Consider the following 23,743-nt stretch of genomic DNA (forward strand, 5'->3'; position numbering starts at 1 on the left):
TTAAGATCAACGATGTGGAAGGTACATGCACAAGTTTTATAACGGTTGACCACATTTTGAGATGATAAGCCACAACCCAAGCTGCATTATTAAGAGAATGTAAAATGACAATGGCTGTACAATTTGACGAAAATGTAAGAAGTTACCAAGAAAGGCAAGAGTTTATTAAAAAGGCTGTAGGACTAGAGTACAAATGCCCAATTATAGTCAGCATGATATTAACCAAGTATACAGCTAAAAACACTTTATTTTTACACAACTGTCTATTACCCTTTTCCTTTTAATCTATCCTTCGGATCATGAAAAAGTTGTCTTGGAAAAAAAAATACATAGGACATGGAGAAATATGGACAAGTTGTGTAATCATGCCAATAGCACATAAAAATAATTCCATGACCATGGATTGCAAGTGGTTCTCGTTTCAACAAGAAGAATCTTTCTCCCCTCCCCTCCTTCAGTTTCCTTTCCTTTTCAATTGAACAAGCATGACCATCAAATGATGATGGCAAGATTTTCCAATTGAACAGACAAGCTTTAGATGCAACATATTCTCATGAGAAACTTGTACTGAAGATCCAAGAAAAGGTCTGACACCACATTGAATTGAAACAAATAGATTTAAAAGAAAAAACACAGGTAGGGAAGACGTACAGGTTTTTGCAAACGACCACTCAAGTAGATACGTTCCCAATTTAATAAATCCTGAACCAAATCATGCATTCTGACAACACCATACTTGATCAACTGTCCAAATCCCAAAGAGAGAAGGGTTACAGCAACAGGCTGATATAAGTTTTAAGCACCAAAAAATAGAACAAACTACTCATACCAAGGAACCTAATACATTATTTGCCATACAATAAATTGGAAGGCCGGTACCTTGTCATTATAAGTCACAAACGGGTTGAAATGCACGCCCACACCAATTTCATCGGCCAATTGAGTAATCTAAAACAACCAACCAATGTGCAGATTCTAATAATGTTTAAAACCAACACAGAACAAATAACCAACAAGAAACAGATAGAAGAGGAGTACCAATTTTGCACCACCAAGGTAAACCATCAACTGTGAATAGTGTTCCTTGTTCATTTTCAGATTCTGGGATTCAAAAATAAAAGATTGTTCAACTCTCGAAAACTCGACCATTTTAACAGGGCTAAGATAACGAACAGGAAATTCTAAATTTACCTGAGAGTGCCACTGCATTGGATCTGATACACCAAGAATGTAATCTACCATGGTATTCTAAGAAAACCCAAATTCAAACATTCAAAAATGAGCAGCTAGACCATCTAAACAATAGATAAGCAAAAGGGTTCGAAAATAAGGGAAGAAGAAGAAGGAAAACCTTATCCTGGTTGTTAGGATGGATAGCTGACCCATAAGCACAGCAGAATTCCACAGGAGGAAGGCCATCCAGAATACCTGAAAGCTCTTCTCTCTTCTCCATCTTCTGCTGCTCAAAACTACAACTCATTTTCGTTCTGGAAAAACAAATAATAGATAGTAGACAGTGGAACTCTCATAGTTAAAAAGCAACTCAATCTCTATCACTGAAGCAAGCCATTACGACAGATGATTTTAGTTGAAAGGAGGGGAACAGAACGGCGAGTCGGCAGAAACCGGGAATACATAGAGGGCGGCGCTGGTAGCAAATAGCAATGCTGCTGAGGACGAGAAGGGGAACGGAAAGAAAATTAATCAAGCAGGACGTGCGTCGCAGTTCAGGGGAGGGGTGTCAAAATCGTGCCCGGCAGGACAGAACCGACCGAACCGTTAAGTCCGAAATCGAACCTGGCGTTTGTTTTTCCTTTTAGGTAAAAATCGAACCTGGCGTTTACCAAAAACAACGAACCAAACGAAAACCTAGGAAAATTGCATAGATCAATGAGATAAAAGGTTTGAAATTTGTTCATTTATAAGAATAGATTTTGAAAAGATGTATTTAATAGATTTGTGCATCTTTATGCAGCTGACCCATTAAGTTGGGATAAAATTTTGAACGTTATTATTTTGTTGTATTTAATATCCAAATTACTTATTGCTAATCTCGTGTAAGAAGAAAATAAAATTAAACTTCCTAAAATAACCCTTTACTCCACTTGTCTGTCCATGAGTTTAAGATTAAAGTTATGTTTTTTCTTTTCTTTTCTTTTCTTTTTTCATTCGAAACAAATCCTTAATTATTAAAAGAGAGATTTATAGAGCAGGGCCTTGAAGCCAAAGTACAACAAGCCGAGGTACAATCAGAAAATAAGAGGGAAGAGTTAAAGGGGGAGGGGAGAGAGGTCCCAAATAACAAAAAGAACCAATTATTACAACCAAAGTTTGCAAGAGCATCATCGACAAAATTTCCTTCCCATTAGACATGGTGGAAAGATATCACATTGAATCTAAATATGAGATTCAAGCAATCTGAGAAGATGTGAGAAATGCACCAAGGAAGATCATTGCAGACTCTTTGAGAAGATTGATGACCATAAGGTTGTCACTTTCCAAAATGATATTCGATAACCCCTATTAGCAACAATAGTCAATGCTTCAACGACATAAACATATGTGAAACCCACGAATTTTAGTTTGGCTTGGAAGTTTAACTCTGAAAATAATATTTCGATAGCTCCTATCACCAGCATAGAGGAGCTTCTTTCCTGGATTTAGTTGGGCTTGGAAGATTAACTCTGAACTAAACTGATTCACCAATTGGGGCATAACACTTTTCTCTTCTCTTTTTTTTTTTCTCCCTATTTGGTGAGTAGAAATAATCCTAATATATAAAGCTCCGTTAAGTTGCCCCATGGCACTATATCATTAACTTAAAATCATTACCTCATGTGACTATACCACTAACTCCAAATCATTCCATATTTAGCTACTAAATTCCACTTCCCTTAGCATCCAAAACCCTTTGGTACAAAATGTAAAATAAAAATTACATATAAAATGTATCATTTCTTAATTTGAGGAAAAAAAAAACTTGAAAACAGCCTCTTCTACGAAGTAGGAGGTAAGATTGCATTGACTTACCCCTCCCAGACCTTGCAATAACAGGAGCCTCGTGCACTGGGTTACTCTTTTTTTACTTAATATGAAAAAAATATATAAATAGTTTAAACAATCACATGAGATCACACGAGGTAATAATTACATAAGTTTCTTGTTCAAGTTAGAAATTTTCAATTCTCTTCCCTTTAAATTTTTCTTGCAATCAAACATAGCCTCCAAGATAAATCACAAATAGTATACACTCAAATTTTCACTAATAATTTGATACTGAAAAAAGGAAGTGAAAAGGGAAAGAAAATGCACTGATTAAAGCTAGAATATGTAAAGATTTATAATGGAATATGTTACAGACCATCTGATCAAACCTTCTACGCTATCTACAAAGAGCATTATGGCTTCTCTGTTTGATATAAAGTCAGACCACTGGAGCACTTCCTTGCTCAAGATGTTCAATAATGTTGATACATTTCCTTAATGTTGACTTTGCCAATTCATTCTTTTCCACTTCACATAGATGAATGAGCTCATTTTTAAATCCTATATCTTTCCACTGTACTGGAGTAAATACTTTGTACAGCTCGGTCAATTCTAGAAGGCACTCTGAAGCAGCAATGTGAACCTGCATCCCAAGCAAGAAATAAGGACTTGAGTGAAACAACATAAGAGATACCCATCAAAGAAAGTCCATGGATGAATGTTCCTATTTGTCTATTTCCCAGTAACTTGCAAGAATAACTATTAATATTTCCCAATGACTAGCTATTAGTATGCCAACTCATATCTTGAGAAATAATAAGTAGGGAATTCTCAGAAAGAAACTTTATTCACAACAAATTTGGAGAAAGCAGAAAACTGCTCGCTTGTTTTGAGTATGTGAGCCATTTCTAAAACATATAGGGAAAAATAGTAACGTCATTTGTCAGTTCCTGGGTGTGTTAAAAGCCCCTGGAAGAGATCCATTACTGGTCGGTGGATGTCAATGTACATGTTGACTTCATACCAACGAGTCAAATGTTTATGTCCACCACATGCAATATATGAACTCTCATAGTTGCATATATGTTGTCATTGTTGGAAACTTTGGCCACATATCAGTGATGAGGCAGCCAAAATTGATGACGTGGCAAAGTATGGCATTGTTCAACACTCCATGGTTAAATGTGTGCAAACAAAAAAAAAATTATTTTTTATTTTTAAATTGTAGCTTGTAAACAATTTAATGCCATACAAATCTCATGATTTATTCCAAGGAAAATAAAAGAGAAGCTGGAGATCCAACTAAATAATGAAAAATCGAGACTAAGAATATGCCCGGCAGAGCATATTGCAAATTTAACTTTTTAACTTTTTGCCTTTTCACAACTCAGGAGTGGAATAGTCAAAAAAAGAAGAAGAAGAAGAAAAGCAAGTTATACCTGTGCAATCTTTACTGTGCTTATGCATTCAACTACTTTGGGTGACACAGAGTGAAACATCTGAAGACAGGCAAGCAAGAAATGAGACATAGCAGCTTGTAGACACAAAAGTGATCGGAAAATCAAAAAACTTCTACATTACCTCATGAATGAAAGAAGCTGCGCCAGCATGTAGAGAGTTGTTCTGAGAGTCATTAACAATGGGAAGGAACTTTGACCTGAGCTCTTTAATTGATGAAAATATTGAAACTTTGGCTGCTCACAACAGTTCCATGGCATCAGCAATAAACCCACGAACAATTATAACATAGAGAGAGAGAGAGAGACAGAGAGAGTGTACCTGTCCATGGCAAACCAGGAGCAAGTGCAGATAAAAACACATGCATCAAGTTCTTCCTCTGTTCAAGTATGTCATTTAAATGTGCTACACTTATACAAGATGCTATACAGTCCAGAACCTTATCATGTGACGGAGAAATATCTTCTGCTTTCTCCTCTCCTGAACTCGAGCAAATATAATCAGAGACTATTAAAACAGCATGCAATTCGTTGACGTTGTATATAAGGATTGCTTTATAATGTAATGCACCATTTGTAGTATAAAAAAAGTACTGAAAGTACACCACAGGGTATTTTGGACATTTCAGAGCCAAAGGTAGGAGTGCATAGCCATAGTAGCAAAGAAAATTAGTGAAACCGTCACAAATAGTATAAAATAGAAAATACATCAAAAAATACTTCCGCTGCAGCATGATGACATGGGTTTGAGTCTGAGAGTGCCCAAGCATTTTACCATCACAACCACCAATGGCCCCCCAAAGACCCCACTCATTGCCTTGGTCAAATTTCATCTCAAAATGAGAATATGATAAACGGGTCAGAAGTGTCAGAAATTACAGAAAATTACAAAGATGCTGCTAAGTCGAAACATTGACTAGTTATTTCTGCTTGAAACTATATACATGACATCCACTTGAAAGTTTATGTTATAATCTGCCACAAGCTATCAGATCACAACCTTTATTTGGGCAAACTTAACCTTACAGGTGGTCATTGATCCTAGTCCATCCCAGAGAATGACTCAGAAGAAGAAAGACTGATCAATGGGACTCAAGATATGGATGTTAGTAAGATTAACTGCATTGCATCTAGTGCAAGTGTTATTAATGTTTCTTGGTTTAGTGGTTTTCTTCAATGTTATTTGTCATTTGATGAATTTAGGGGTGAGAGCCCCTTGTTTTTACATTTCTCTATCCGAAAAAGAAACCAAAAATCAGATCGATTTGAATCAAAGGAAGTGAAAGGAATGAAAAACGTTGAGTTTCTAGGGGTATTTTGGTCTTATTGTTCTTTTTATATGTCTTGTATTAGGTTGCACAGGGTACAGGGTATTTCTGTCCTGTGGTATATTTTTCATTAATATGATATCATATATAGAGGGAGAGGGGCCTGCGGCGGCTAGGTATTGCATTCTAGCCGCAGGCAGCCTCCCACAGTATGGCTGTCCTCTTCTCTCTTCTCTTCTTCTTTTCTTCTTTTGTTCTTTTCTCTTTTCCTTGGTTTGATTGCAAGATTCTGGTTTTCTAACAAAAAATATTTGAAAGAATCAAGACAAGACACTAAGTTCTTCCAACATCGAGTATCATGATAGAATCTCAGAAATCTCCTCTAAGTCTGTTTAGACATGAAGAAAGTGTGAAATGAAAAATGGAAGCACTATCGGGCTCCAGATTCAAGCTGCTCATTTTTACAACAGAAACATGGAAAGTAATATTGAGCTCCAGATTCAAGGTTCACATTCTACAGCACCAAAGCAACCACATAATTTTTATATGATAATCAAATCAAATTTAAGTAACAGTAAGCCACAACTAAATACATTTTCCATTTACACTATACAAAGAGAGAAATAGTTTTGCTGAACTACCTGTATTACTCGCGTCATTGGACAAAGTTGCTTGCCCAGGCTTTCCAACAATGCTTTGATTGCACAGATCAAATAATAAAGGAAAAACCATAACAAATAACTCTGGATTACCAAATGCTTTTACAACCTGAAAAACATTTACAGAAATGGCATCAAATATCAAATAGAATATGTTAAATATTGAGTTAAAACATTATTGGTTGCTCATACAGGGAAATATAAGATTTCTGTAACAATACAACACGGTATGACAAAAGTTATGACATCAGTGATGTGCTCGATAATGACAGAAGCAATGACATCCTGAAAATGTTAGAATGGAAGGTGTTCTGATGGAGTATCTGATTGTCTGTCAACCATATTGTGATGTATCATGTATATGCTTTTGCAAGGCCCAAAATTTCAAGTGTAATGCAACAAAATTTGACGAAAGATTCGCTTTCATTGGGGACCAAAATGCAGGCCAAGGGGAAATAAAAGGACTACAATATTTTGCCAAAATAAGAGAAATGAAATCATCAGCAGCATGTTGAAAAATTTTTGGTATAAATTATCAAAATGTTACAATACAATATACTAAATACCATAGTTCACTCATTCCAACCATTTCAACAATGAATGAGGGGAATTTAGGGAAACGACAGAAATAGCTCCTCTTGCTCCATTTTCTTTCACAATCTTGTCGACTCTTCTCTATGCTTAATCTATGTAAGCTACCTGATGGGGACATCAAGGTGTATAGCCGAAAGAAGAAGACCCAACCACACGATCCATCTTTGTGGTTGGAGGATTAGAAGAAACAAGAAAGAAGATGGAAGAAAGAAGAAGAGAGAAGAAGGAAAGAGAGGAGTCGAACCAGCCTTCCCAGCATTGGGTTTGACCCCCCTTTGTCCTCCCAATTGGCAGATCTTCTGGACCCCACCAAATCTTATTTTGTTACTTTGCTTTAATTCTAGTATTATTTGATTGTTTAAAATAATTAGGAAACTAGGACTTCTTTCTATTGGTCTATTAGGTAGTTTATTATTTCAAGTAATTGAGTTTTTAAATATCTTTTGTTTATTTTTGGAAGTTTTATTCTATTTAAGTGTAAGGCCATTGGCCATCGTTTTTTTTAATCAATGAATAATATTTTGAATGCAAAAGCTGTCGCTTTTCTCTCTCTCACGATCTCCTCTCACTCTCGGCCTCTCTTTCTTTCTCGCCTTTCTCTTTCTCTCTCTCTTTCTCGCCTCCCCTCTCTCTCACGACTTTCTCTTCCATTCCCTTTCCCTCTTTCTCTGCCTCTATCTCCCTCAATTGCTGCTGCACTATTGCAGCCACTGCTCGCAACAACTGAAGGCCATAATCCTTGGATAGACCCCACCTGGGCTCCTACAGATCTCCTCTTCAACAACTGGGCTGCTGCTGATCTCTTCTACAACAACTGGGTTACTGTTGATCTCCTCCTCGATAATTGGGCTGCTGCTGGTCTCTCCTACAATTAACCAAGAACCGTTGAAACACCCAATGGATTTTCTTCATCAACAACAACGTGGACAGCAAGCTTTTTCATCCTTGGAGGACGTTAACTTCTTCTTTACTCCTCAGACTTGGACAGCAGGTAAGTAATGAACTGAACCTTCCCATACCCCCATTGTTCCCTTATTATTTGTTTCATCCTCCTCCATTAAACCCTTCCCCCTTTTAGCCCATTGTTTGACCTTTATTTGCCCACTGTTTTGCCTTAGACGTTGCTGATTTTCTTATTACAAGCATGATTGGTTTTGGAACATATAACATGGGATTCTTATCTATCTTTGGTGCTTAATAGGCTAGTGTTAGAACCTAACTTTGCTTGCTTCTATGTTCCCTACCCCATATTCCCCCCTTGACGCTTGAGTGAGTTTATGTGTTTTTCTTCTTAGACTATTATTACTCATTAGTCTCGCTTTATTTTGCATGTCAATCTTGTTTGCTGAGTTTCCCTTATCCTGTCCAACCCAATTCCCTTGAGTTTACCCTACCTAGTTATTTAAGTTTGTAAGAAACCTAGTCACCTAGGAACCCCCTACATCACTACCACACAAAGATTTAATGGATTTGAAGCAAATTTGCTCATATTTGTGCAGAAATTTGGTTTGAAGAGGTCCGTCACAGTTGTCACAGCCCTAGCCCCTAGGCACTTGGAACCCGGCTGGGGTGCTTAGGCGGTGGGCTAGGTAGTCAAGTTGGGTGCCTTTTTTCTTCTTCTTTTTTTTTTTTAGGTAAGGAGGGTATCAGTGGTAAATATCCCTATTGATAATTTTATGTCATTATCTCATCTTCCCTCTCCCATCCATGGCCTTGCCCTATCCCTTTCCACTAACCCCATTCCCTGTCCCCATAATGATGCCCTCTGTATTCCTGGATGGAAGGCTGCCATGGATGTAGAAATGGATGCTCTTGTGAGTCGTGGTACCTGGAGCCTAGTAGATTTACCTCCTGGTAAGGATCTGGTTAAGAGTCGCTGGGTGTACACTGTTAAGTATCATTCAGATGGCTTTGTTGAGCGGTTAAAGGCCCGTCTGGTTGCCAAAGGGTATACTTAGACTTATGGTGTGGATTACTTTGAGACATTCTCTCCGATTGCCAGACTGAACTATATTCGCCTTCTTATATCTCTTACTGTCAACTTTGACTGGCCGTTATTTCAGTTGGACATCAAGAATGCTTTTCTGTATGGTGATCTCCAAGAGAAAGTGTATATGGAGCAACCTCCTGATTATGTAGCTCAGGGGGAGAATACAGGTCATGTGTCGCTTGCACAAGGCTATTTATGGGCGTAAACAGTTCCCTCAAGCACTGTTTGACAAGTTCAGTGCCACCATTGTCACATGGGGTTTTCTCAGTGCTATTCTGATCATTCAGTTTTTGTTCGTCGCAGAGGTGACAAGCTGGTGGTCTTGGTGGAATATGTTGATGACATTATTCTCACTAGCAATGATGAGGCAAGTATTTCTGAAGTAAAGGCTCATCTCCAGCGTCATTTTCAGACCAAGGATCTTGGTCATCTCCATTATTTTCTCGGGATTGAGGTGATCCGCTGCAAGAAAGGGATCAGTTTGTCTCAAAGAAAGTATGTTGTGGATCTCCTATCTGATACTGGGATGCTTGCATCTAGACCTGTTGATATTCCTATGGATCCTCACCAAAAGTTTGGTGTTGATGATGGTGAACTGTTTTAGGATGTGCATCAGTACAGGAGTTTGATTGGCAAGTTGATTTACCTGACTGTGACTCGTCCTTACATTTCTTATGCTGTTAGAGTTTTAGTCAGTTCATGCAATCTCCTCAGAAAGCCCATTGGGATACTGCTGTCCGTGTTCTTCGTTATCTGAAAGGTGCTCCTGAAAAGGGGTTGATTTACCGTCCTAATCGGCATATGGAGCTTGTTGGCTACTCTGATGCTAATTGGGTTGGCTCTGCTAGTGATTGGAGATCTACTACTGGATACTGTATTTTTGTTGGAGGGAATTTTATTACATGGCGTAGTAAGAAACATACTACTATTGCTCGGTCCAGTGCAGAGGCCGAGTACAGAGCTGTGGCTCATACCACGGATGAGTTGATGTGGTTGAGGTCGCTTCTATTGGAGTTGGGATTTCCAATGACCAAGCCAATGAAGATGTATTGTGACAACCAAGCTGCAGTTTACATTGCCAGTAACCCAGTCTTCCATAAAAGGACCAAACACATAGAGGGTGGATTGTCATTTCGTTAGTGATGTTGTTCTGAAGAAGCTAATTGAGACTCTGTTTGTTCCATCGACGGATCAGTTAGCTGACATGTTTACTAAGTCCTTGTTTACACCTAGCTTTCGCAGTGGTTGTACCAAGCTGAGCATGGGTGATGTATATGCTCCAGCTTGAGGGGGAGTGTTGAGGCCGAGAGCTAATCCCAATATTGGGATTAGCGTCAGCCACTGGACCCGATAGGGTCAGTTTGGTCCTATCGGGTCCCTATTTGCTGTTTAGGGTTTATTACTTGTAAAGGGGGGTGTTTTAGTCCTTGTACTCTTTGTTTTAAACCTACATATGCTAATGATGCCTGCAATCAGTCAAATATTGGACTGATCATAGGCTGCTCTGTTTTTCTGGGCAGATTTCAGACTTTTCTTCTTTTCTTCTTCTCTTCTCTTCTCTTCTAGTTCTCTTTGCTGTTTTTGCTGATTTGATTGCAAGAATCTGGGATTGTAACAACCATGTAACAGAATCAGAACTAAACTAACCAGTATTTAGGGTTGTGCAAGAGAAGAATAAGAGAGGGGAAGAAGAAAGAAGGAAGAGAGAACTGACTGATGGGAAAAAAGGGAAGTTTCTCAATCAGCTGCTAAGAGGACATATAAAGCAAGTTCTGTAAGTCATAATTAAGTCCCTGATTTATGTATATTCACATATAAGCCCTGAATAAGAAAGATATTAAAAAAAAGAACCATTGCAGTAGATAATGCTTAACAAGTACTGAAATAAAAAGTATCGACTGATATGGTCTGATACGAAACCGATACAGTCCGATACAAGATGATACAAGTAAGATACACTTGATAATCTTCCTTTAAACCTGCAAAATATTAAACTGTGAGTGAGATACAAAACTGAGAGCAACCGAAAGCCTTGAAAACTTGTTTTTCTCTTCAATGAGTTGGAAGAAATCATCTAACATAAAAAACGACCCTAATCTTCACCATTTCAATAACTTTACAGTGACCAAATCATGGACTGAAATTGATTTGGGCGACAAAGTGGTTTTTTTTTTTTTTAATGCTCAAATATCATTTTTTTTCCCTCCCTGTTATACATCACAAGATTAGGTAAGAACGACTCAAATCCTTGCATCAAGCTGATATATACATAACAAGGTGTTTTATGCTTCAAAAATGTAGGTTATATGTATCATAAGCACATCCATGCATTTCTTGACCATTTCCATGTATATCTTCTGTCTCTCCAATATGTATCTTAAAATTATCCATGTGCTACAATATGATACATCTCTTAAAGTCACCCATCCAACACGATTCCTGATACTGATACTTAAATCCTTGGTTATATATTGCACTTTTAGCCACTATATATTATGGGGAACATAAGGCTTAACTCAATTAAAATCACTTGTCTAAATTGTAGATCCGACCTCATTTGGAAATACTATTAGACCTTTCATTCCCAGAGCTGAATGGAGATGAACAATGAATTCTCTTAAGAATGCTCCAGCAATAATCACTGGCCCTCAAAACTAAAGGGGAAAGGGAACATCTTGAAAGAACACTACTATAGAGGCCTGGATTCACACTAAACGACAGAAGTGTAACCACTCCCTTTTCTGGTACGTCTTCCGGCAGCTTCTGCTCAGTACCTCCATTGAAGGAAGTGTTTGTACAAAAGACATGGGAAATGAGACTTTCCAATAAAATGTAAAAATTCTAAGACCCAGGATATCCCTGATTGAGCCACCAAAGAAATCCATCAAGTGAGCCATCATGAGCCAGCAAGGGACTCATATGTCCTGCCATCACAGTATTCCCCCCACCAATTCAGCCTGAATATAGAAGGATAATTTCTTATGAACATTTGTTCAGCTTGTCAATTTATGCATCAGGAGGGGTCTGAACTGGAACTATGTCCTAAGGTTGGGAAACGAATGCCGGTCCCTCAAAACATCAGGATTTATACCACCAAGGTGGCCCATTGTACAACTATAACAGCACTCACGTCAATCCTCAACTTGAATAGTGTTCTAACAGTCCTGAAAGAGCCGGCAATCCTCTCCTTCCAAAGAGACCAAAGGATACCAAGTAACAAGATTCATAAGAATTCTCACCACTTCCATAACTAAATCTATCTCACACATGCAACATGAATTACAAAGGATCTTTCTCATTAAGACTTGTCATGAACCTCTGAACCTTGTTTCTGTTAGGGTAATTTACAGCGGCACCCCCCAGAGAATGCCACTATTATAAGAACACCCCCTCTGTAATACCAAATTAGACTCAGACCCCCTGCCGTCAATCACTTAACAGTGAAGAGTTAAAATGACCGTAATACCCTATTCACTCCTTTCCCCTCTCTCTCTCCTTTTTCCAGTGATTGCTATGGAATTGTCTGAGAGCATCATCAAGGAATTTGAAGCCATCTACAATCAATTAAAGCTGATTCCACAACAACAACGCTCCAACCTCCTCTTACGGTTCGAAATCTCGACGAAATTTTGGAATTTCGGTTTTTTTTTTTTTACCGAAACGAAATTACATACAAAATAAGGTGTATGCAAAATTTCGGTAACGTTTCAGTATCTTGCCAAAACGGTACAATCCATGTGTTATAAAAACACCATTTCGTCTAGACAGAGTCGAAATTTCGACTTTGTCTCAACAATCTCGATGATTTCGGTTCAAGGAGGCTATTTTGAAGGGAAAACACTCCTTCCATCCTCTAATTAGCCACATCATCACACTCTTTGACTTCCACTAGGCTCCTACAAGAAGATCTATACATTCAAAGCCTAAGGAAGGTAAAGTTTTTTTCTCTGAAACCATTTTTTTTTTTTTGAAATAGTAAATAAATACTTGTTAGATGCTAGTAGATTTTTTATATGTTAGACATTAGAGGTCGATCTATGACCTCACAGAGTCGAAATTTTTTTTTTTTGTACAGAAATATATTTTTTATTTTTCTGGTTTAAAAATTCATTTTCCATTAACATAAATTATTACTTTTTATGCTAAATATTGCTTTGATAGTTGTCAACTATATATATGTTAGTCACCAATGGCTGTTCTATGACTCCATCGGAGTGAAATTTTTTTCCAGCCGGTATTTATTTATTTTAAATTTTGAAAATGATGAAAAATAAATTAATAATCGAAAAATAAATTTAAAAATAGGGAAAATTTTCTGCTTTGATTTCAAAAATAAGAGATTAATATTAGGGTGTTTTGGAACATACTATATGCTTGTTATGTTATAACATCTTTGATTTTGTTGTATTATGTCATTAAAATAGTTTCTAAAATTGATTAAAAAATAATTTTATGTAAGAATAAAATATAAGCAGCTACCATATACTTGTAAGTTAATAATGACATTCTTTTTTCTATGCATCAGCATCAGGGTGACATAAAATGGCTAGAGGAGGCGATGAGGAAGGCGGGAGAAGAGGGAGAGGACGTGGGAGACATGATAGTAGTCGTGATAGTGGAGAGATTGCATGAAAACATGGAGAGCCGATTGATGGCGATAAGAGACATACAAAATGCAACTACTGTCTTAAGAGGTTTATGGGTGGTGGGGCCACAAGATTTAAGCAACATCTGGTTGGAAATTCCTCAGATGTGGCTAGATGCAGAGAAGTGCCTAATCATATTGCCAAGGCCATAGCTGAAGACATGAAGGGGGGAATAAGAAAAAAGCGGAAAATAAGAAGACGAGGATAGAGTTTGAGGAGGCACTATATGCTCCCATGCATCGATATAATGATGATAGTGATGATGACAGCGATGACCCGGTGTATGTGTCTGATGATATAGAAACTGAGCAAGAGACTAGAGATTGGCGGCAGGTGCAAGCATTGAGTCGACAAAGTCTTCATGAGGATATGGAAAGGCGTAGGCATGGAGGGGCTGGTCCATCTAGAGCAGGAGGTAGTGGATCTTCACAGATCCCTTTGCCCTTTAGGAGATCATAGAGTACAAGGGCAGCCCCAAATCTAGCTCCAGCTCCAATGGTTCCACCTCGTGTGAACCCAGTTCTACAATAGGATCCCCGAGTGTACAGGAAAAAGCGTAGTAAGCAGCGTAAGATAAAGGGGATGTGAGGAGACATGAAGACTTATGTTGGGGAGGCAGTGTCTAAGTGGATGCTATGAATGTCTAAGTGATATAGATAAGTCATATAAACTGCGGAGTTAGTTACTTGTAATCTACTCCTGCATTACTAAGTGGATGTTATTTCATAGCATCCCAGCAAACGCCACCACAGGTCCCTATTACCAGCCGATGCTTGATGCTGTGGCTGAAGCCGGTCCAGGGATAAAGGGCCCGACTGTATATGAGGTGATGAATGTATATTTGCCTAAGGAGAAGGCTGACTTGAAAGCATCTATTGATGAGTTAAAAGTTATGTGGAAGAGCTATGCGGTAACCATAATGTGTGATGGTTGGACAGGGCCCATGAGAAAGTCCATCAATTTTATGGTTTATTATGAAGGTAGAACCATTTTCTTAAAGTCTATTAATGCATCCAAGGAAAGAAAGGATGCAAAATATATTTACAAGCTTTTAAAGGATGATGTGGAAGAAGTTGGGATAGAAAATGTTGTTTAGATTGTGACTGACAATGGAAGTAACTACAAGAAGACCGGAATTAAAATGATGAAAAACCCTAGATTCCAACTCTTTTGGACTCCTTGTGCAGCACACGGCATTGACCTAATATTGAAGGACATAGGGAAACTTAAAATTATGCAGACTGTGGTTGAAAGGGCTAGGCAAGTGAGCACATTTGTCTATAATCATGGGTTTTCATTAAACCTGTTGAGGGAGAAATGCAGGGGTGACTTGGTCAGGCTCGGTCTCACAAGATTTGCTACCAACTATATTGCACTCCAGAGTTTTGAATCTAAGAAAGTTGGTCTTCGATCCATGTTTGCATCTAAGGAGTGGTGGAGGGAAGCAAGATCAACTGGTGGTAGGGAGGCACAGGCATCCATTTCATCCGAGTTTTGAACACAATTGGGTAAAGTGGTTAAAATCTTGGCACCAATTGTTGGCGTGTTGAAGTTGGTGGATTCTGCTTTCAAACCCAACTTGCCAAGCCTGTGGGTTGCTATTGCAATGATGAAGGAAAATGTTTATGCTGCCAACCCACGTGGAAGTAGGAAATTTGTGGAAATAATAAAAGACCGTTGGGAGCACCAGCTTTCACATCCATTGCATAAGGCTGGTAAGCAAAGCTGAATACATTCTTTTATGTGATATAAAAATGCATTAATGTTCACATTGACAATAATATGTTTTATCACATTTCAACATACTATTTAAACCCTAGGTATCAGTACAGTAAGAGACTTGCATTAGATCCGGATCTTCTAGAAGCAGTGAAGCAGATGGGTGCCAAGTTACAATCAAACCCCGATCTACAAGCCATAGCTAATACTGAGGCTAGTTTTGTACTACTATTACTATTATACTCTAGGAATCTAAATTTCAGGACAATGGTTGTTAACCAGGGTCCTATTTGTAAATTTTCAGGGATGCATTAGGTAGCTTTGGGGCTCCCACTGCATATGCTGGTCGTACGAATACTGATCCTGGTATGAAATCCAAATTTTAGTATGTTACTTATACAAGTGTTAAGTGATTTGGAACATAAATAATCTTGTACACTTGTTGTAACTTATAATGCAGCTGAATGGTGAGTGTTGTATGGGGGTTCGTCTCCGGAATTGAGGAATATTGTCATCAAAGTACTCTCCCAGACATGTTCAGCATCACTCATCCATTCGAAGAGGTGGAATCGATTGGGTTCACGTCTGAATGACTTAATGTATGTGCATTATAATATGAGACTGAGGATGCAACATATACGCATGGGTCAGGATAATGATAGCGGCTAGATCAAGCTGGCTGATATTTTTCAGATCGACTCAGATGATGAGGATCTTCTAGTGGATTGGGTGAGGGATAGAGGCAAGCCGTTGATGGATCAGCCGGGAGGTAGGCCGGACACATATCTAGTGCGAGAGATGGCAATCAATGTTGATGATTATATGGCTACAGATGGAAGGTTACATTCACAGACCCCTCGACCATTCGAGCCTGCACCTGATAGGGATGATGATGATGATGATGATGACGAAGAGGATTGGTCCATTTCATCGGGTGGTCGTAGTTGTCATGGTTTAAAGTATCTCCGATACCGATACAATACCCTCCGATACGTATCTTAAATTTAGCCGACCGATACGATACATAGAATTTTTAAAATCCTTTCGTATCGATATATATCCTATGACACATACTGGTATGCATCAATACACCACCGATATACATCCATACGATACGATATGCACCGATACGACTTTATGAAAAATATAAAATTGAGGTGAAATGTACGTTTCGGTATGTATCGGTATGTATCGGTGAGTATCGGTATGTATCAATGGTACGTATCGGTATCGCTACGTATATGTGAGTATCAGTATATTTCGATCAGTACGTATCGATATGTATCGATCGGTATGTATCGATGAGTATCGGTATATCGATCGATATGTATTGATACGTATTAGTGAGTATCGATATGTACCGATACAGTGCGCTATGGTTATAAAATGACCAAGATGGGTTATTTTTCAGAAAAAACACGATTTTTTGAAAGGTTTTTGCCCAAAGTTGCAGCCAGCCATATTTCTCTCTAACTAAAGTGGAAATCAAGGTTGAGAACAAGGATTTTACGTTTATGAGACAACTACAAACCTTGAATTCTTAATGCGATACCCTCAATTTAGTATTTATGCATAATACATGTTATCAATAGCTTTTTTTAACAAATTCTTTATGCAAGTGCTTAAAAAAATGTTTCTTATCCATTTATGTGTGTATCTTTAGCGTATCTTAATGTATCTCCGATACGATACGATACCCTCCAATATGTATCCTAATTTTGGCCGACCGATACGGCAACTGATACCGATACTTTAATCCTGGTACCCACACCCAGACTCAAACACAGACAAATGGTGATGGTGATGGTGATGGTGATGGTGACGGTGACGATGACGGTGACGGTGGTGGTGGTGATGGAGATGGAGATGGAGATGGAGATGGAGATGGAGATGGAGATGGAGATGGAGGTGATGAAGAGGGTGATGATGGTGGCGACGGTGATGGTGATGACGATGATGGTGGTGATGGTGGTGGTGGTGGTGGTGACGAGGGAGGTGGTGGTGATAAATTTAAAGGAGTTCGAGAGCAGTATGAGCAGGACGATCAACAGTCGGAGCCGGTGCGATTCACTGGGGAGAGTCAATTTGAGTATGCCACACAAGATTCTAATCATGGTGCACATCCATCAGGTGGAGGGAGGAGTTCAGGTTACAGTAGAGGGCCTCGTCGCCTATCTGGTGAAGGGCAACAAGATTGTCTGGACATTGATAGTCTATCTACTTTTATTGGTGGAATGAGTTTGAGTGGAGGGGATAGTCATCCGGACAGTGAGAGTAGAGGGAGTGGGCAATGGCATGTCCCATCATTTACTGGAGGGAGCACCTGGTCGCACTATCGTGGACCTTATGGTCAATTCACTGGGATGGGGCATATATCTGGTTCATCCATTCCTAGTAGTAGTACTGACTATGGCTCCCAGACCCAGTCACATGGTCATGGCTTTGTGGACACTTTATTCTCATACCCAGCCAACCCGTACACGTTGCCGGATCCATCAGTTGATAGTAACTCAATGGCGGGTTCTTCTTCTTCATACTATGGTGGTGATACGTACCCTCGGATAGGTTACTTTCAGTATGTAGATGACTCAGTCTTTTTGGCAGTTGTGGAGGACTACGTTCAATTATTCTCTAAGACTATGACGTGGCAAGCATTTGTGGCGCAGTCAGAGGAAAATGCAAGTCATTTCTTTCGTACTGAACGTGGAATCCAGCCAGGCCGTCATAGTTCTTTCCAGTAGATAGTAGATACTAGAGTCATTATGATTACTGTTGTACACTTGTACTGTTGTGTAAGTTACATACTCAATGTTTGACTTTAGTTGGGACTTGTGGATTAGGGAGTCACATAGTATACTACTCTAATACTCTAAATATTAGCTAATTACTATTGATGTATGTTTGATCATGGCTTAAATGCATTATTTATTTGTTTTACTATCATATTACATCTTGTTCTAGCAATGAAGTAGGTATAATTTCCAGAACAGTTCGACAGTTGATGCCAAACAAAGGCACAACTCTAAAACAATATCATGTTCTAATATTTTTGCATTTTTATGTTCTTATCATGTTTATTAACCTTAAAATAGGTTATCCCCCAAGTTTCAGGTCAAAATACCACCATTTGACCACCGAAACAGCCAACCGGAAAAAAAAAAAAAAAGGAACAAATAATTTCTACCAACGAAACGTGATTTCGAACCTTGCCTCCTCTCCTCAGATACTGGCAGTGTACCTCTTTCCCAAGTCTCACAGCTGTTAAACCTGCACAAGCATGAAGAACAGTCCCAAAACTGTAGAGGTCATCCTGCTTCTCCATCATCCTGAAAAGCTCAATAACAGATTTGAAGTCACCATTTTGACAGTAACCACCTAGCATTGCACAGCAAGATACTAAATTCTTTGTAGCCATCCGATCAAAAACCTGACAAGATTCCTGAAGCAAACCACATTTCCATACATAACGACAAGGCTGCTTTCAACAACATTGCCACAAATCCCAGCTGTATGTACCTTAGCATGAACCTCCTTACCTTGTTTCATCCATCCAAGATTAGCACATGCTGTTAGAACAGTCCCAAATGTAAACCCATCAGCAAACAATCCATACTTCCTCTGCAATAAGTAATATAAACAATCATTCTGTGTACATGCCAAAATAACCTAAGTCCAACAAATAGCATCCCATTGCGGCATCTCATCAAACAAGAGGAGGGCATCTCCTAAACTAGAATTTCTCCCACACATATCTATAAGAGCGCTGGCTATTACGCAATTTGAACCAAACCCACATCCTAGAACCATCCCGTGAAAGCACCTACCAAGCTTCAGAGCACCAAGCTCTGAACATGCCTTATACTACAGCCAAAAGGGGAAACCATTGGGTTCGATTCCAAGTTCAGACATTTTCAAAAATATTTCAAGAGATTCCAAGGGTTTTCCAATATGAATGTACCCTGAAATAATGGAAGTCCACGATATTTCATCTTTAACAAACAAATTATCGAACACTTTCCGGGTCTCAGATAAATCACGACCAAGTTTGAAGTACGAGGGAGAAGGAAATACGAGTAATAGCAGGAGTCGTACTCCAAACTACCGTTCCACTAACAGCATCCGTGAGATCGATTTGATCCCACCCAAAGCCATCTACGATCTTCGTAGCATCGTTGAGAGGATGATCACTGCTGGGTATTTGCGTGAGTGCATTCAGGTCCATGGGAGTGTCAGCAAATCCGCTGTCGACGCCAACTCCAGCCGCCTCGGCATCGAGAAGCTTAGCATCGGCGAAATCCAGAGGCTGGAGTGCGATACCCTCGAGACCAAGATTAGGCACTGGATACACGCTGCCAAGGTCTGCATTAGTATCCTCTTTGCCAATTAGAAACTCCTACGAGCAGATCTTCGAGGGCCTCGGCCTACCGCCACTAACACTTGCTTCATCGAAACCATAAAGGATCCCGCCATCCAAGTCTTCAGCTTAGCCGAGGCTATCAGCATCAGTTGTCGATCATTGGAGAAGCTCTTCAAGATTCTTGACCTCTATGAAGCCCTGTCTGACCTCTTGCCGGACGTTGACGAGGTAGTTTAGTTGCTTCACATTTAATAAGGGCATTTTGGTATTTTAAAAAAAATATAGTAGTTGACATCAGTATATAAGGTATATTCCGTAACAACGACTGACGACAGGGGGTCTGAGTCTAATTTGGTATTACAGAGGGGGTGTTCTTATAATATTGGCATTCTCTAGGGGGTGACGTTGTAAATTACCCTTTCTATTAATGAGTTGTCAATGTGGATGATAAGTAGGATGTTGAAACTCTCACCCTACCTGCCGCACCCGGGGCCTGAAATTGGTCCGTTCAAGCTTTTTGACTTGTGTGGCAAGCAAGAGTTAGAGCCTTGTTTCCAACTCAAACTAGTTTCACTAGTGCATAAGAAGGATAGGGCCCCCAAGAAGCACTAAACTAAACTGTAAATTTCTATCTCAAAAGACCGATCTGATAAGAGGGGGTGTTCACAAGCATACGAGGAAAGGGAATTTCCCACTCAAAACTGATGCAAGAGTAAAACATTTTAAAACTACCCCTCACATGTAGGTGGATCGGGATCGGAACGACCTTACATGTGGACATGATTAGGGAGGACAAAACCGGACGGAACCGGAGAGAACCCTCTCTGATACCATGTAACTTTCCATCTCAAAAGACTGATCTGATAAGAGGAAGTGTTCACAAGTATATGTGAGGAAAGGGAACTTCCCACTCAGAATCAATGTGGGACTGAACACTTTAACATAAACCACTCGTATGTTTTGTCGAATCGGCTCCTTCCTTATCGAGGATGTTTGATCCTATTACTATCTTTACTATTTTGGTTCTTTCTTTACCTTTCGACACATTGCCTTTGCTGTTCTTTAGCAGTTTCACTATCCATAGTGAAATTGAATGCAATCAACGAGCGATGTGCGTGTCACCCAACCCAACTAGAGCGCGGGAATAAAGGAAAGCAAATTGAGCTGCTTGAGTGCGTTAGGCTAGTGCGCTGAGCCTTCTCATTCTGCTTTGCCCTACTATATGAGTAACTAGGAAAAGGAATAGATCCCAATCATCAACAAGGATGTCATTTAAGAGCCTAAAGAGAGGAACAGAGCTTCCTGCCAAAGTTTACATGCCAAAATCAAACTCCCATAGCTGAAACCAAAGGGTGTACTTCAGGAAGTCCACAATATACCATACAATGGCAAGAACAAGATAAATAAAACGTATTTAGTAAATTTGCAACCAATCTGACATTAGAGTTACCTGTTTCAGACAAGAGAAAGCAGCTTCACTGTATGCTCTGACCTTTTTGGTACATGCTGATGATATTACACTCAAAATGGAACTCAGGGATGTGGGATCTTCAACAGAAATAGCCTTGTGGCATGACGTACAAAGAGCAGCTATTGCATATAAAATAGTATCCTTTCCCTGTTGAAAACCAGAAATAATCAGGAAGGAAAATGACACAGATAAAGGATCATTATTATATTTTGAATTTGATGGTAGCATATCCAGAAACTGATGTTCCACTGAAAAGAAAATTGATTAATTGACTATTTATTTGATATGGTGTCTACATTACATTATTGCAACTATAATAGGAAAATCAGCTTGCATATCATTACTTATTTTTTAAATATCTTTTATATCTTGTTATCAAAGATCATAATTCATAAGTAGAATGTTTGACCTCCCACAAACGACCAGATGCTTCTTTCAGAAGAGATTTTAGCAAGACATGATGGTGAGGCGAAAGAGAGTCACCCAAAACTTCACTCAGCTTTCTGACTGCTTTGGCTGACTGCAAGCATGAGAACAACAAAAATCATTGAACAATACATAGAGACAGCACACAGAAATGGGCCCTAAAATATACAAATTATGCCTTTTTGTAACAAACACCCCCCCCCCCTGGGACGAGCTCTGCTGACCTTTTTCTTACTTGCCCATGATGATGACCCAATACCCTCACAAAGAAGAGGGACGATTTCAGCCAGATACAATTGAAGGGTGACTCTTTCACTGCTCGTATTTTCTTCCCACCACTCCTCAAAGAGGCCACTGACATCCTTGTCATCTTCAAATCTGTATAAGAATTAGCATCACAATTGATTTATAAAGATATAACTTCACTATCTTTACCTACTCTAATTTATCCAAATTGTCTAGAAGATCTAATTTATGAGGTACGCTACGCTATCTAATACAACAGAGGAAAACTGATTCTAGCAACAATAATTTTAGTTATACAAGCAGAATCTGCTAAATTAGTGGTAAATCAGGAACATTGCCATTACACTTCCGAACATAGATCTACATTTTAATTAATGTGAAAACATCTATACTCTGGAGATCCATCCACAGTAAAACAGATGTATGGATCTACAAAAGGAATAGATACACTTCTCAAAATAAAGACTTTGCAATGACTGAAGCTTACATTTAAGAGGTCATTTACATACAACCTTTCAGAGGAAACTAAATGTTCCTGATTTATGAATGGTTAAAGTCAGTTTATCCAAAGATATGGCTTTAGAAGAAAACAAATAATAAGTAAAAGAAACCTAAACATGCATTATCTCTTATTTCAGTTCAAGGAAACCCGTTTTCAAGAAAATTAACAATTTTTTTTATTTTTCTCAGAGATACAATCTTATAAATGATTTCTTGTCCTTCATCCCCTACTGCTGTGGATGTTTTCTGCTTAGCCATGATGAACCATAGGGACCATAAATGTACTTGCTCAGAAAATAATGCTGGTAAAAAAAAGGATTTGGGTTGCCTCCTGACACATTCCATTTCTCCCATAGTTGCCAGGCTTTGCCTAGATGTCCAGGCTCTTTCATGGGTGCAAGGTGACACCACACCTTGTTGATACTTCGTAAGTTTTACATTAATTTATGATTATTGCCTTGTTTTTCAATGAAATGCCTATATTATATACTATACAGTTTAGTATTTACTTACATGTTGATTTTTTATTTTTCTCCTATAAGGTCACTGCTAGCATAATTATATCATATTGCATTGATATGGTTTCTATGTTGCATATAAGCATAATTATATAAAACTATCATTGCCATGTCACATATAGTATATACTGCACGTGTAGGGCAACTAGGCAACGCCTAGGTGGGCACCTTGTGACCTAGACGCATCTCCAACGCCTTGGGTCACCTAGTTGCCTTGACAACTATGATTTCTTTGTCCTTTTTTTCTTTTTAGGAAACATTTTTTCAGGGAGTGTTACTTTCTATAAAAGGAGAATGTTCAATCTTTAAGATTAGATTGACCCTAATAGAGGTTGGACCATCCTATAGATTTACTAGTAAGTTATTCTTTTGTTTCCCTAGGTTAAGTAACATTTATTGATCAATGAGAAAATAGGAGTACATGGAGATACCTAGGATACATCCTCCACGTGCTAATCCAGTGGAATGATATGAAACAAACATATGTGAATGGAAACACATAATCGTACATTAATAGCCCACTGAACACAAGCACATCTCACAACGGAGTATCCCCAAAACAGATCCAAGGGATGCACTCCAGCAGCCAACCCATTGGCACTTCTTGTTTCCCTTAAAACACAAGGTGCATTTGGCAAATTAGGCTTGGAAATTCTTGTTCCTTCCTGGCTTGAAAAGATAAGATTTTAAGATTCTATATTTCTTTTGCTTTTTGTGTATGTAAAGATATGAGAACCATAATCAAAGAAGAAGAAATAACAGAGAGACAGAGATTGGTGTAACTTGGGAGTCACAAATGTGTGGTTGGGACTGCCCCTTCATTCAATATATAGACTATCTATTACAAAGTCATAAAACAAATAGGAGAATAGAAGTCTTAACCAAAAAGGAAGCTAACTCTAATTT

At 38.8% G+C, this 23,743-nt stretch overlaps 2 protein-coding genes across 3 annotated transcripts in view; both read right to left on the reverse strand.

Moving 5' to 3' along the window:
* Window positions 1-1,880, reverse strand: part of LOC122089467 (phosphatidate cytidylyltransferase, mitochondrial) — a 19,617-nt gene extending 17,737 nt beyond the window's left edge. The window contains exons 1-5 of the mRNA XM_042659220.1: window positions 1,352-1,880; window positions 1,192-1,248; window positions 1,039-1,101; window positions 880-948; window positions 652-744 (exon numbers count right to left, since the gene is read on the reverse strand). Coding sequence (XP_042515154.1) covers window positions 652-744; window positions 880-948; window positions 1,039-1,101; window positions 1,192-1,248; window positions 1,352-1,480 — 411 coding nt within the window. The 5' untranslated portion in view covers window positions 1,481-1,880. The remainder of the gene's footprint in view (window positions 1-651; window positions 745-879; window positions 949-1,038; window positions 1,102-1,191; window positions 1,249-1,351) is intronic.
* A 1,229-nt stretch (window positions 1,881-3,109) lies between these two features.
* The window catches only part of LOC122089466 (proteasome adapter and scaffold protein ECM29), a 53,127-nt gene continuing 32,493 nt past the window's right edge, over window positions 3,110-23,743 (reverse strand). For both annotated transcript variants that reach the window (XM_042659218.1, XM_042659219.1), the window contains exons 14-21: window positions 21,797-21,950; window positions 21,556-21,666; window positions 21,126-21,293; window positions 6,352-6,478; window positions 4,765-4,923; window positions 4,567-4,679; window positions 4,425-4,484; window positions 3,110-3,628 (exon numbers count right to left, since the gene is read on the reverse strand). In XM_042659218.1, the coding sequence (XP_042515152.1) occupies window positions 3,425-3,628; window positions 4,425-4,484; window positions 4,567-4,679; window positions 4,765-4,923; window positions 6,352-6,478; window positions 21,126-21,293; window positions 21,556-21,666; window positions 21,797-21,950 (1,096 nt within the window). In that variant the 3' untranslated portion in view covers window positions 3,110-3,424. The remainder of the gene's footprint in view (window positions 3,629-4,424; window positions 4,485-4,566; window positions 4,680-4,764; window positions 4,924-6,351; window positions 6,479-21,125; window positions 21,294-21,555; window positions 21,667-21,796; window positions 21,951-23,743) is intronic.

Source organism: Macadamia integrifolia, chromosome 9 (genome assembly GCF_013358625.1).
Source record: "Macadamia integrifolia cultivar HAES 741 chromosome 9, SCU_Mint_v3, whole genome shotgun sequence".
Classification (NCBI taxonomy): Eukaryota; Viridiplantae; Streptophyta; class Magnoliopsida; order Proteales; family Proteaceae; genus Macadamia; species Macadamia integrifolia.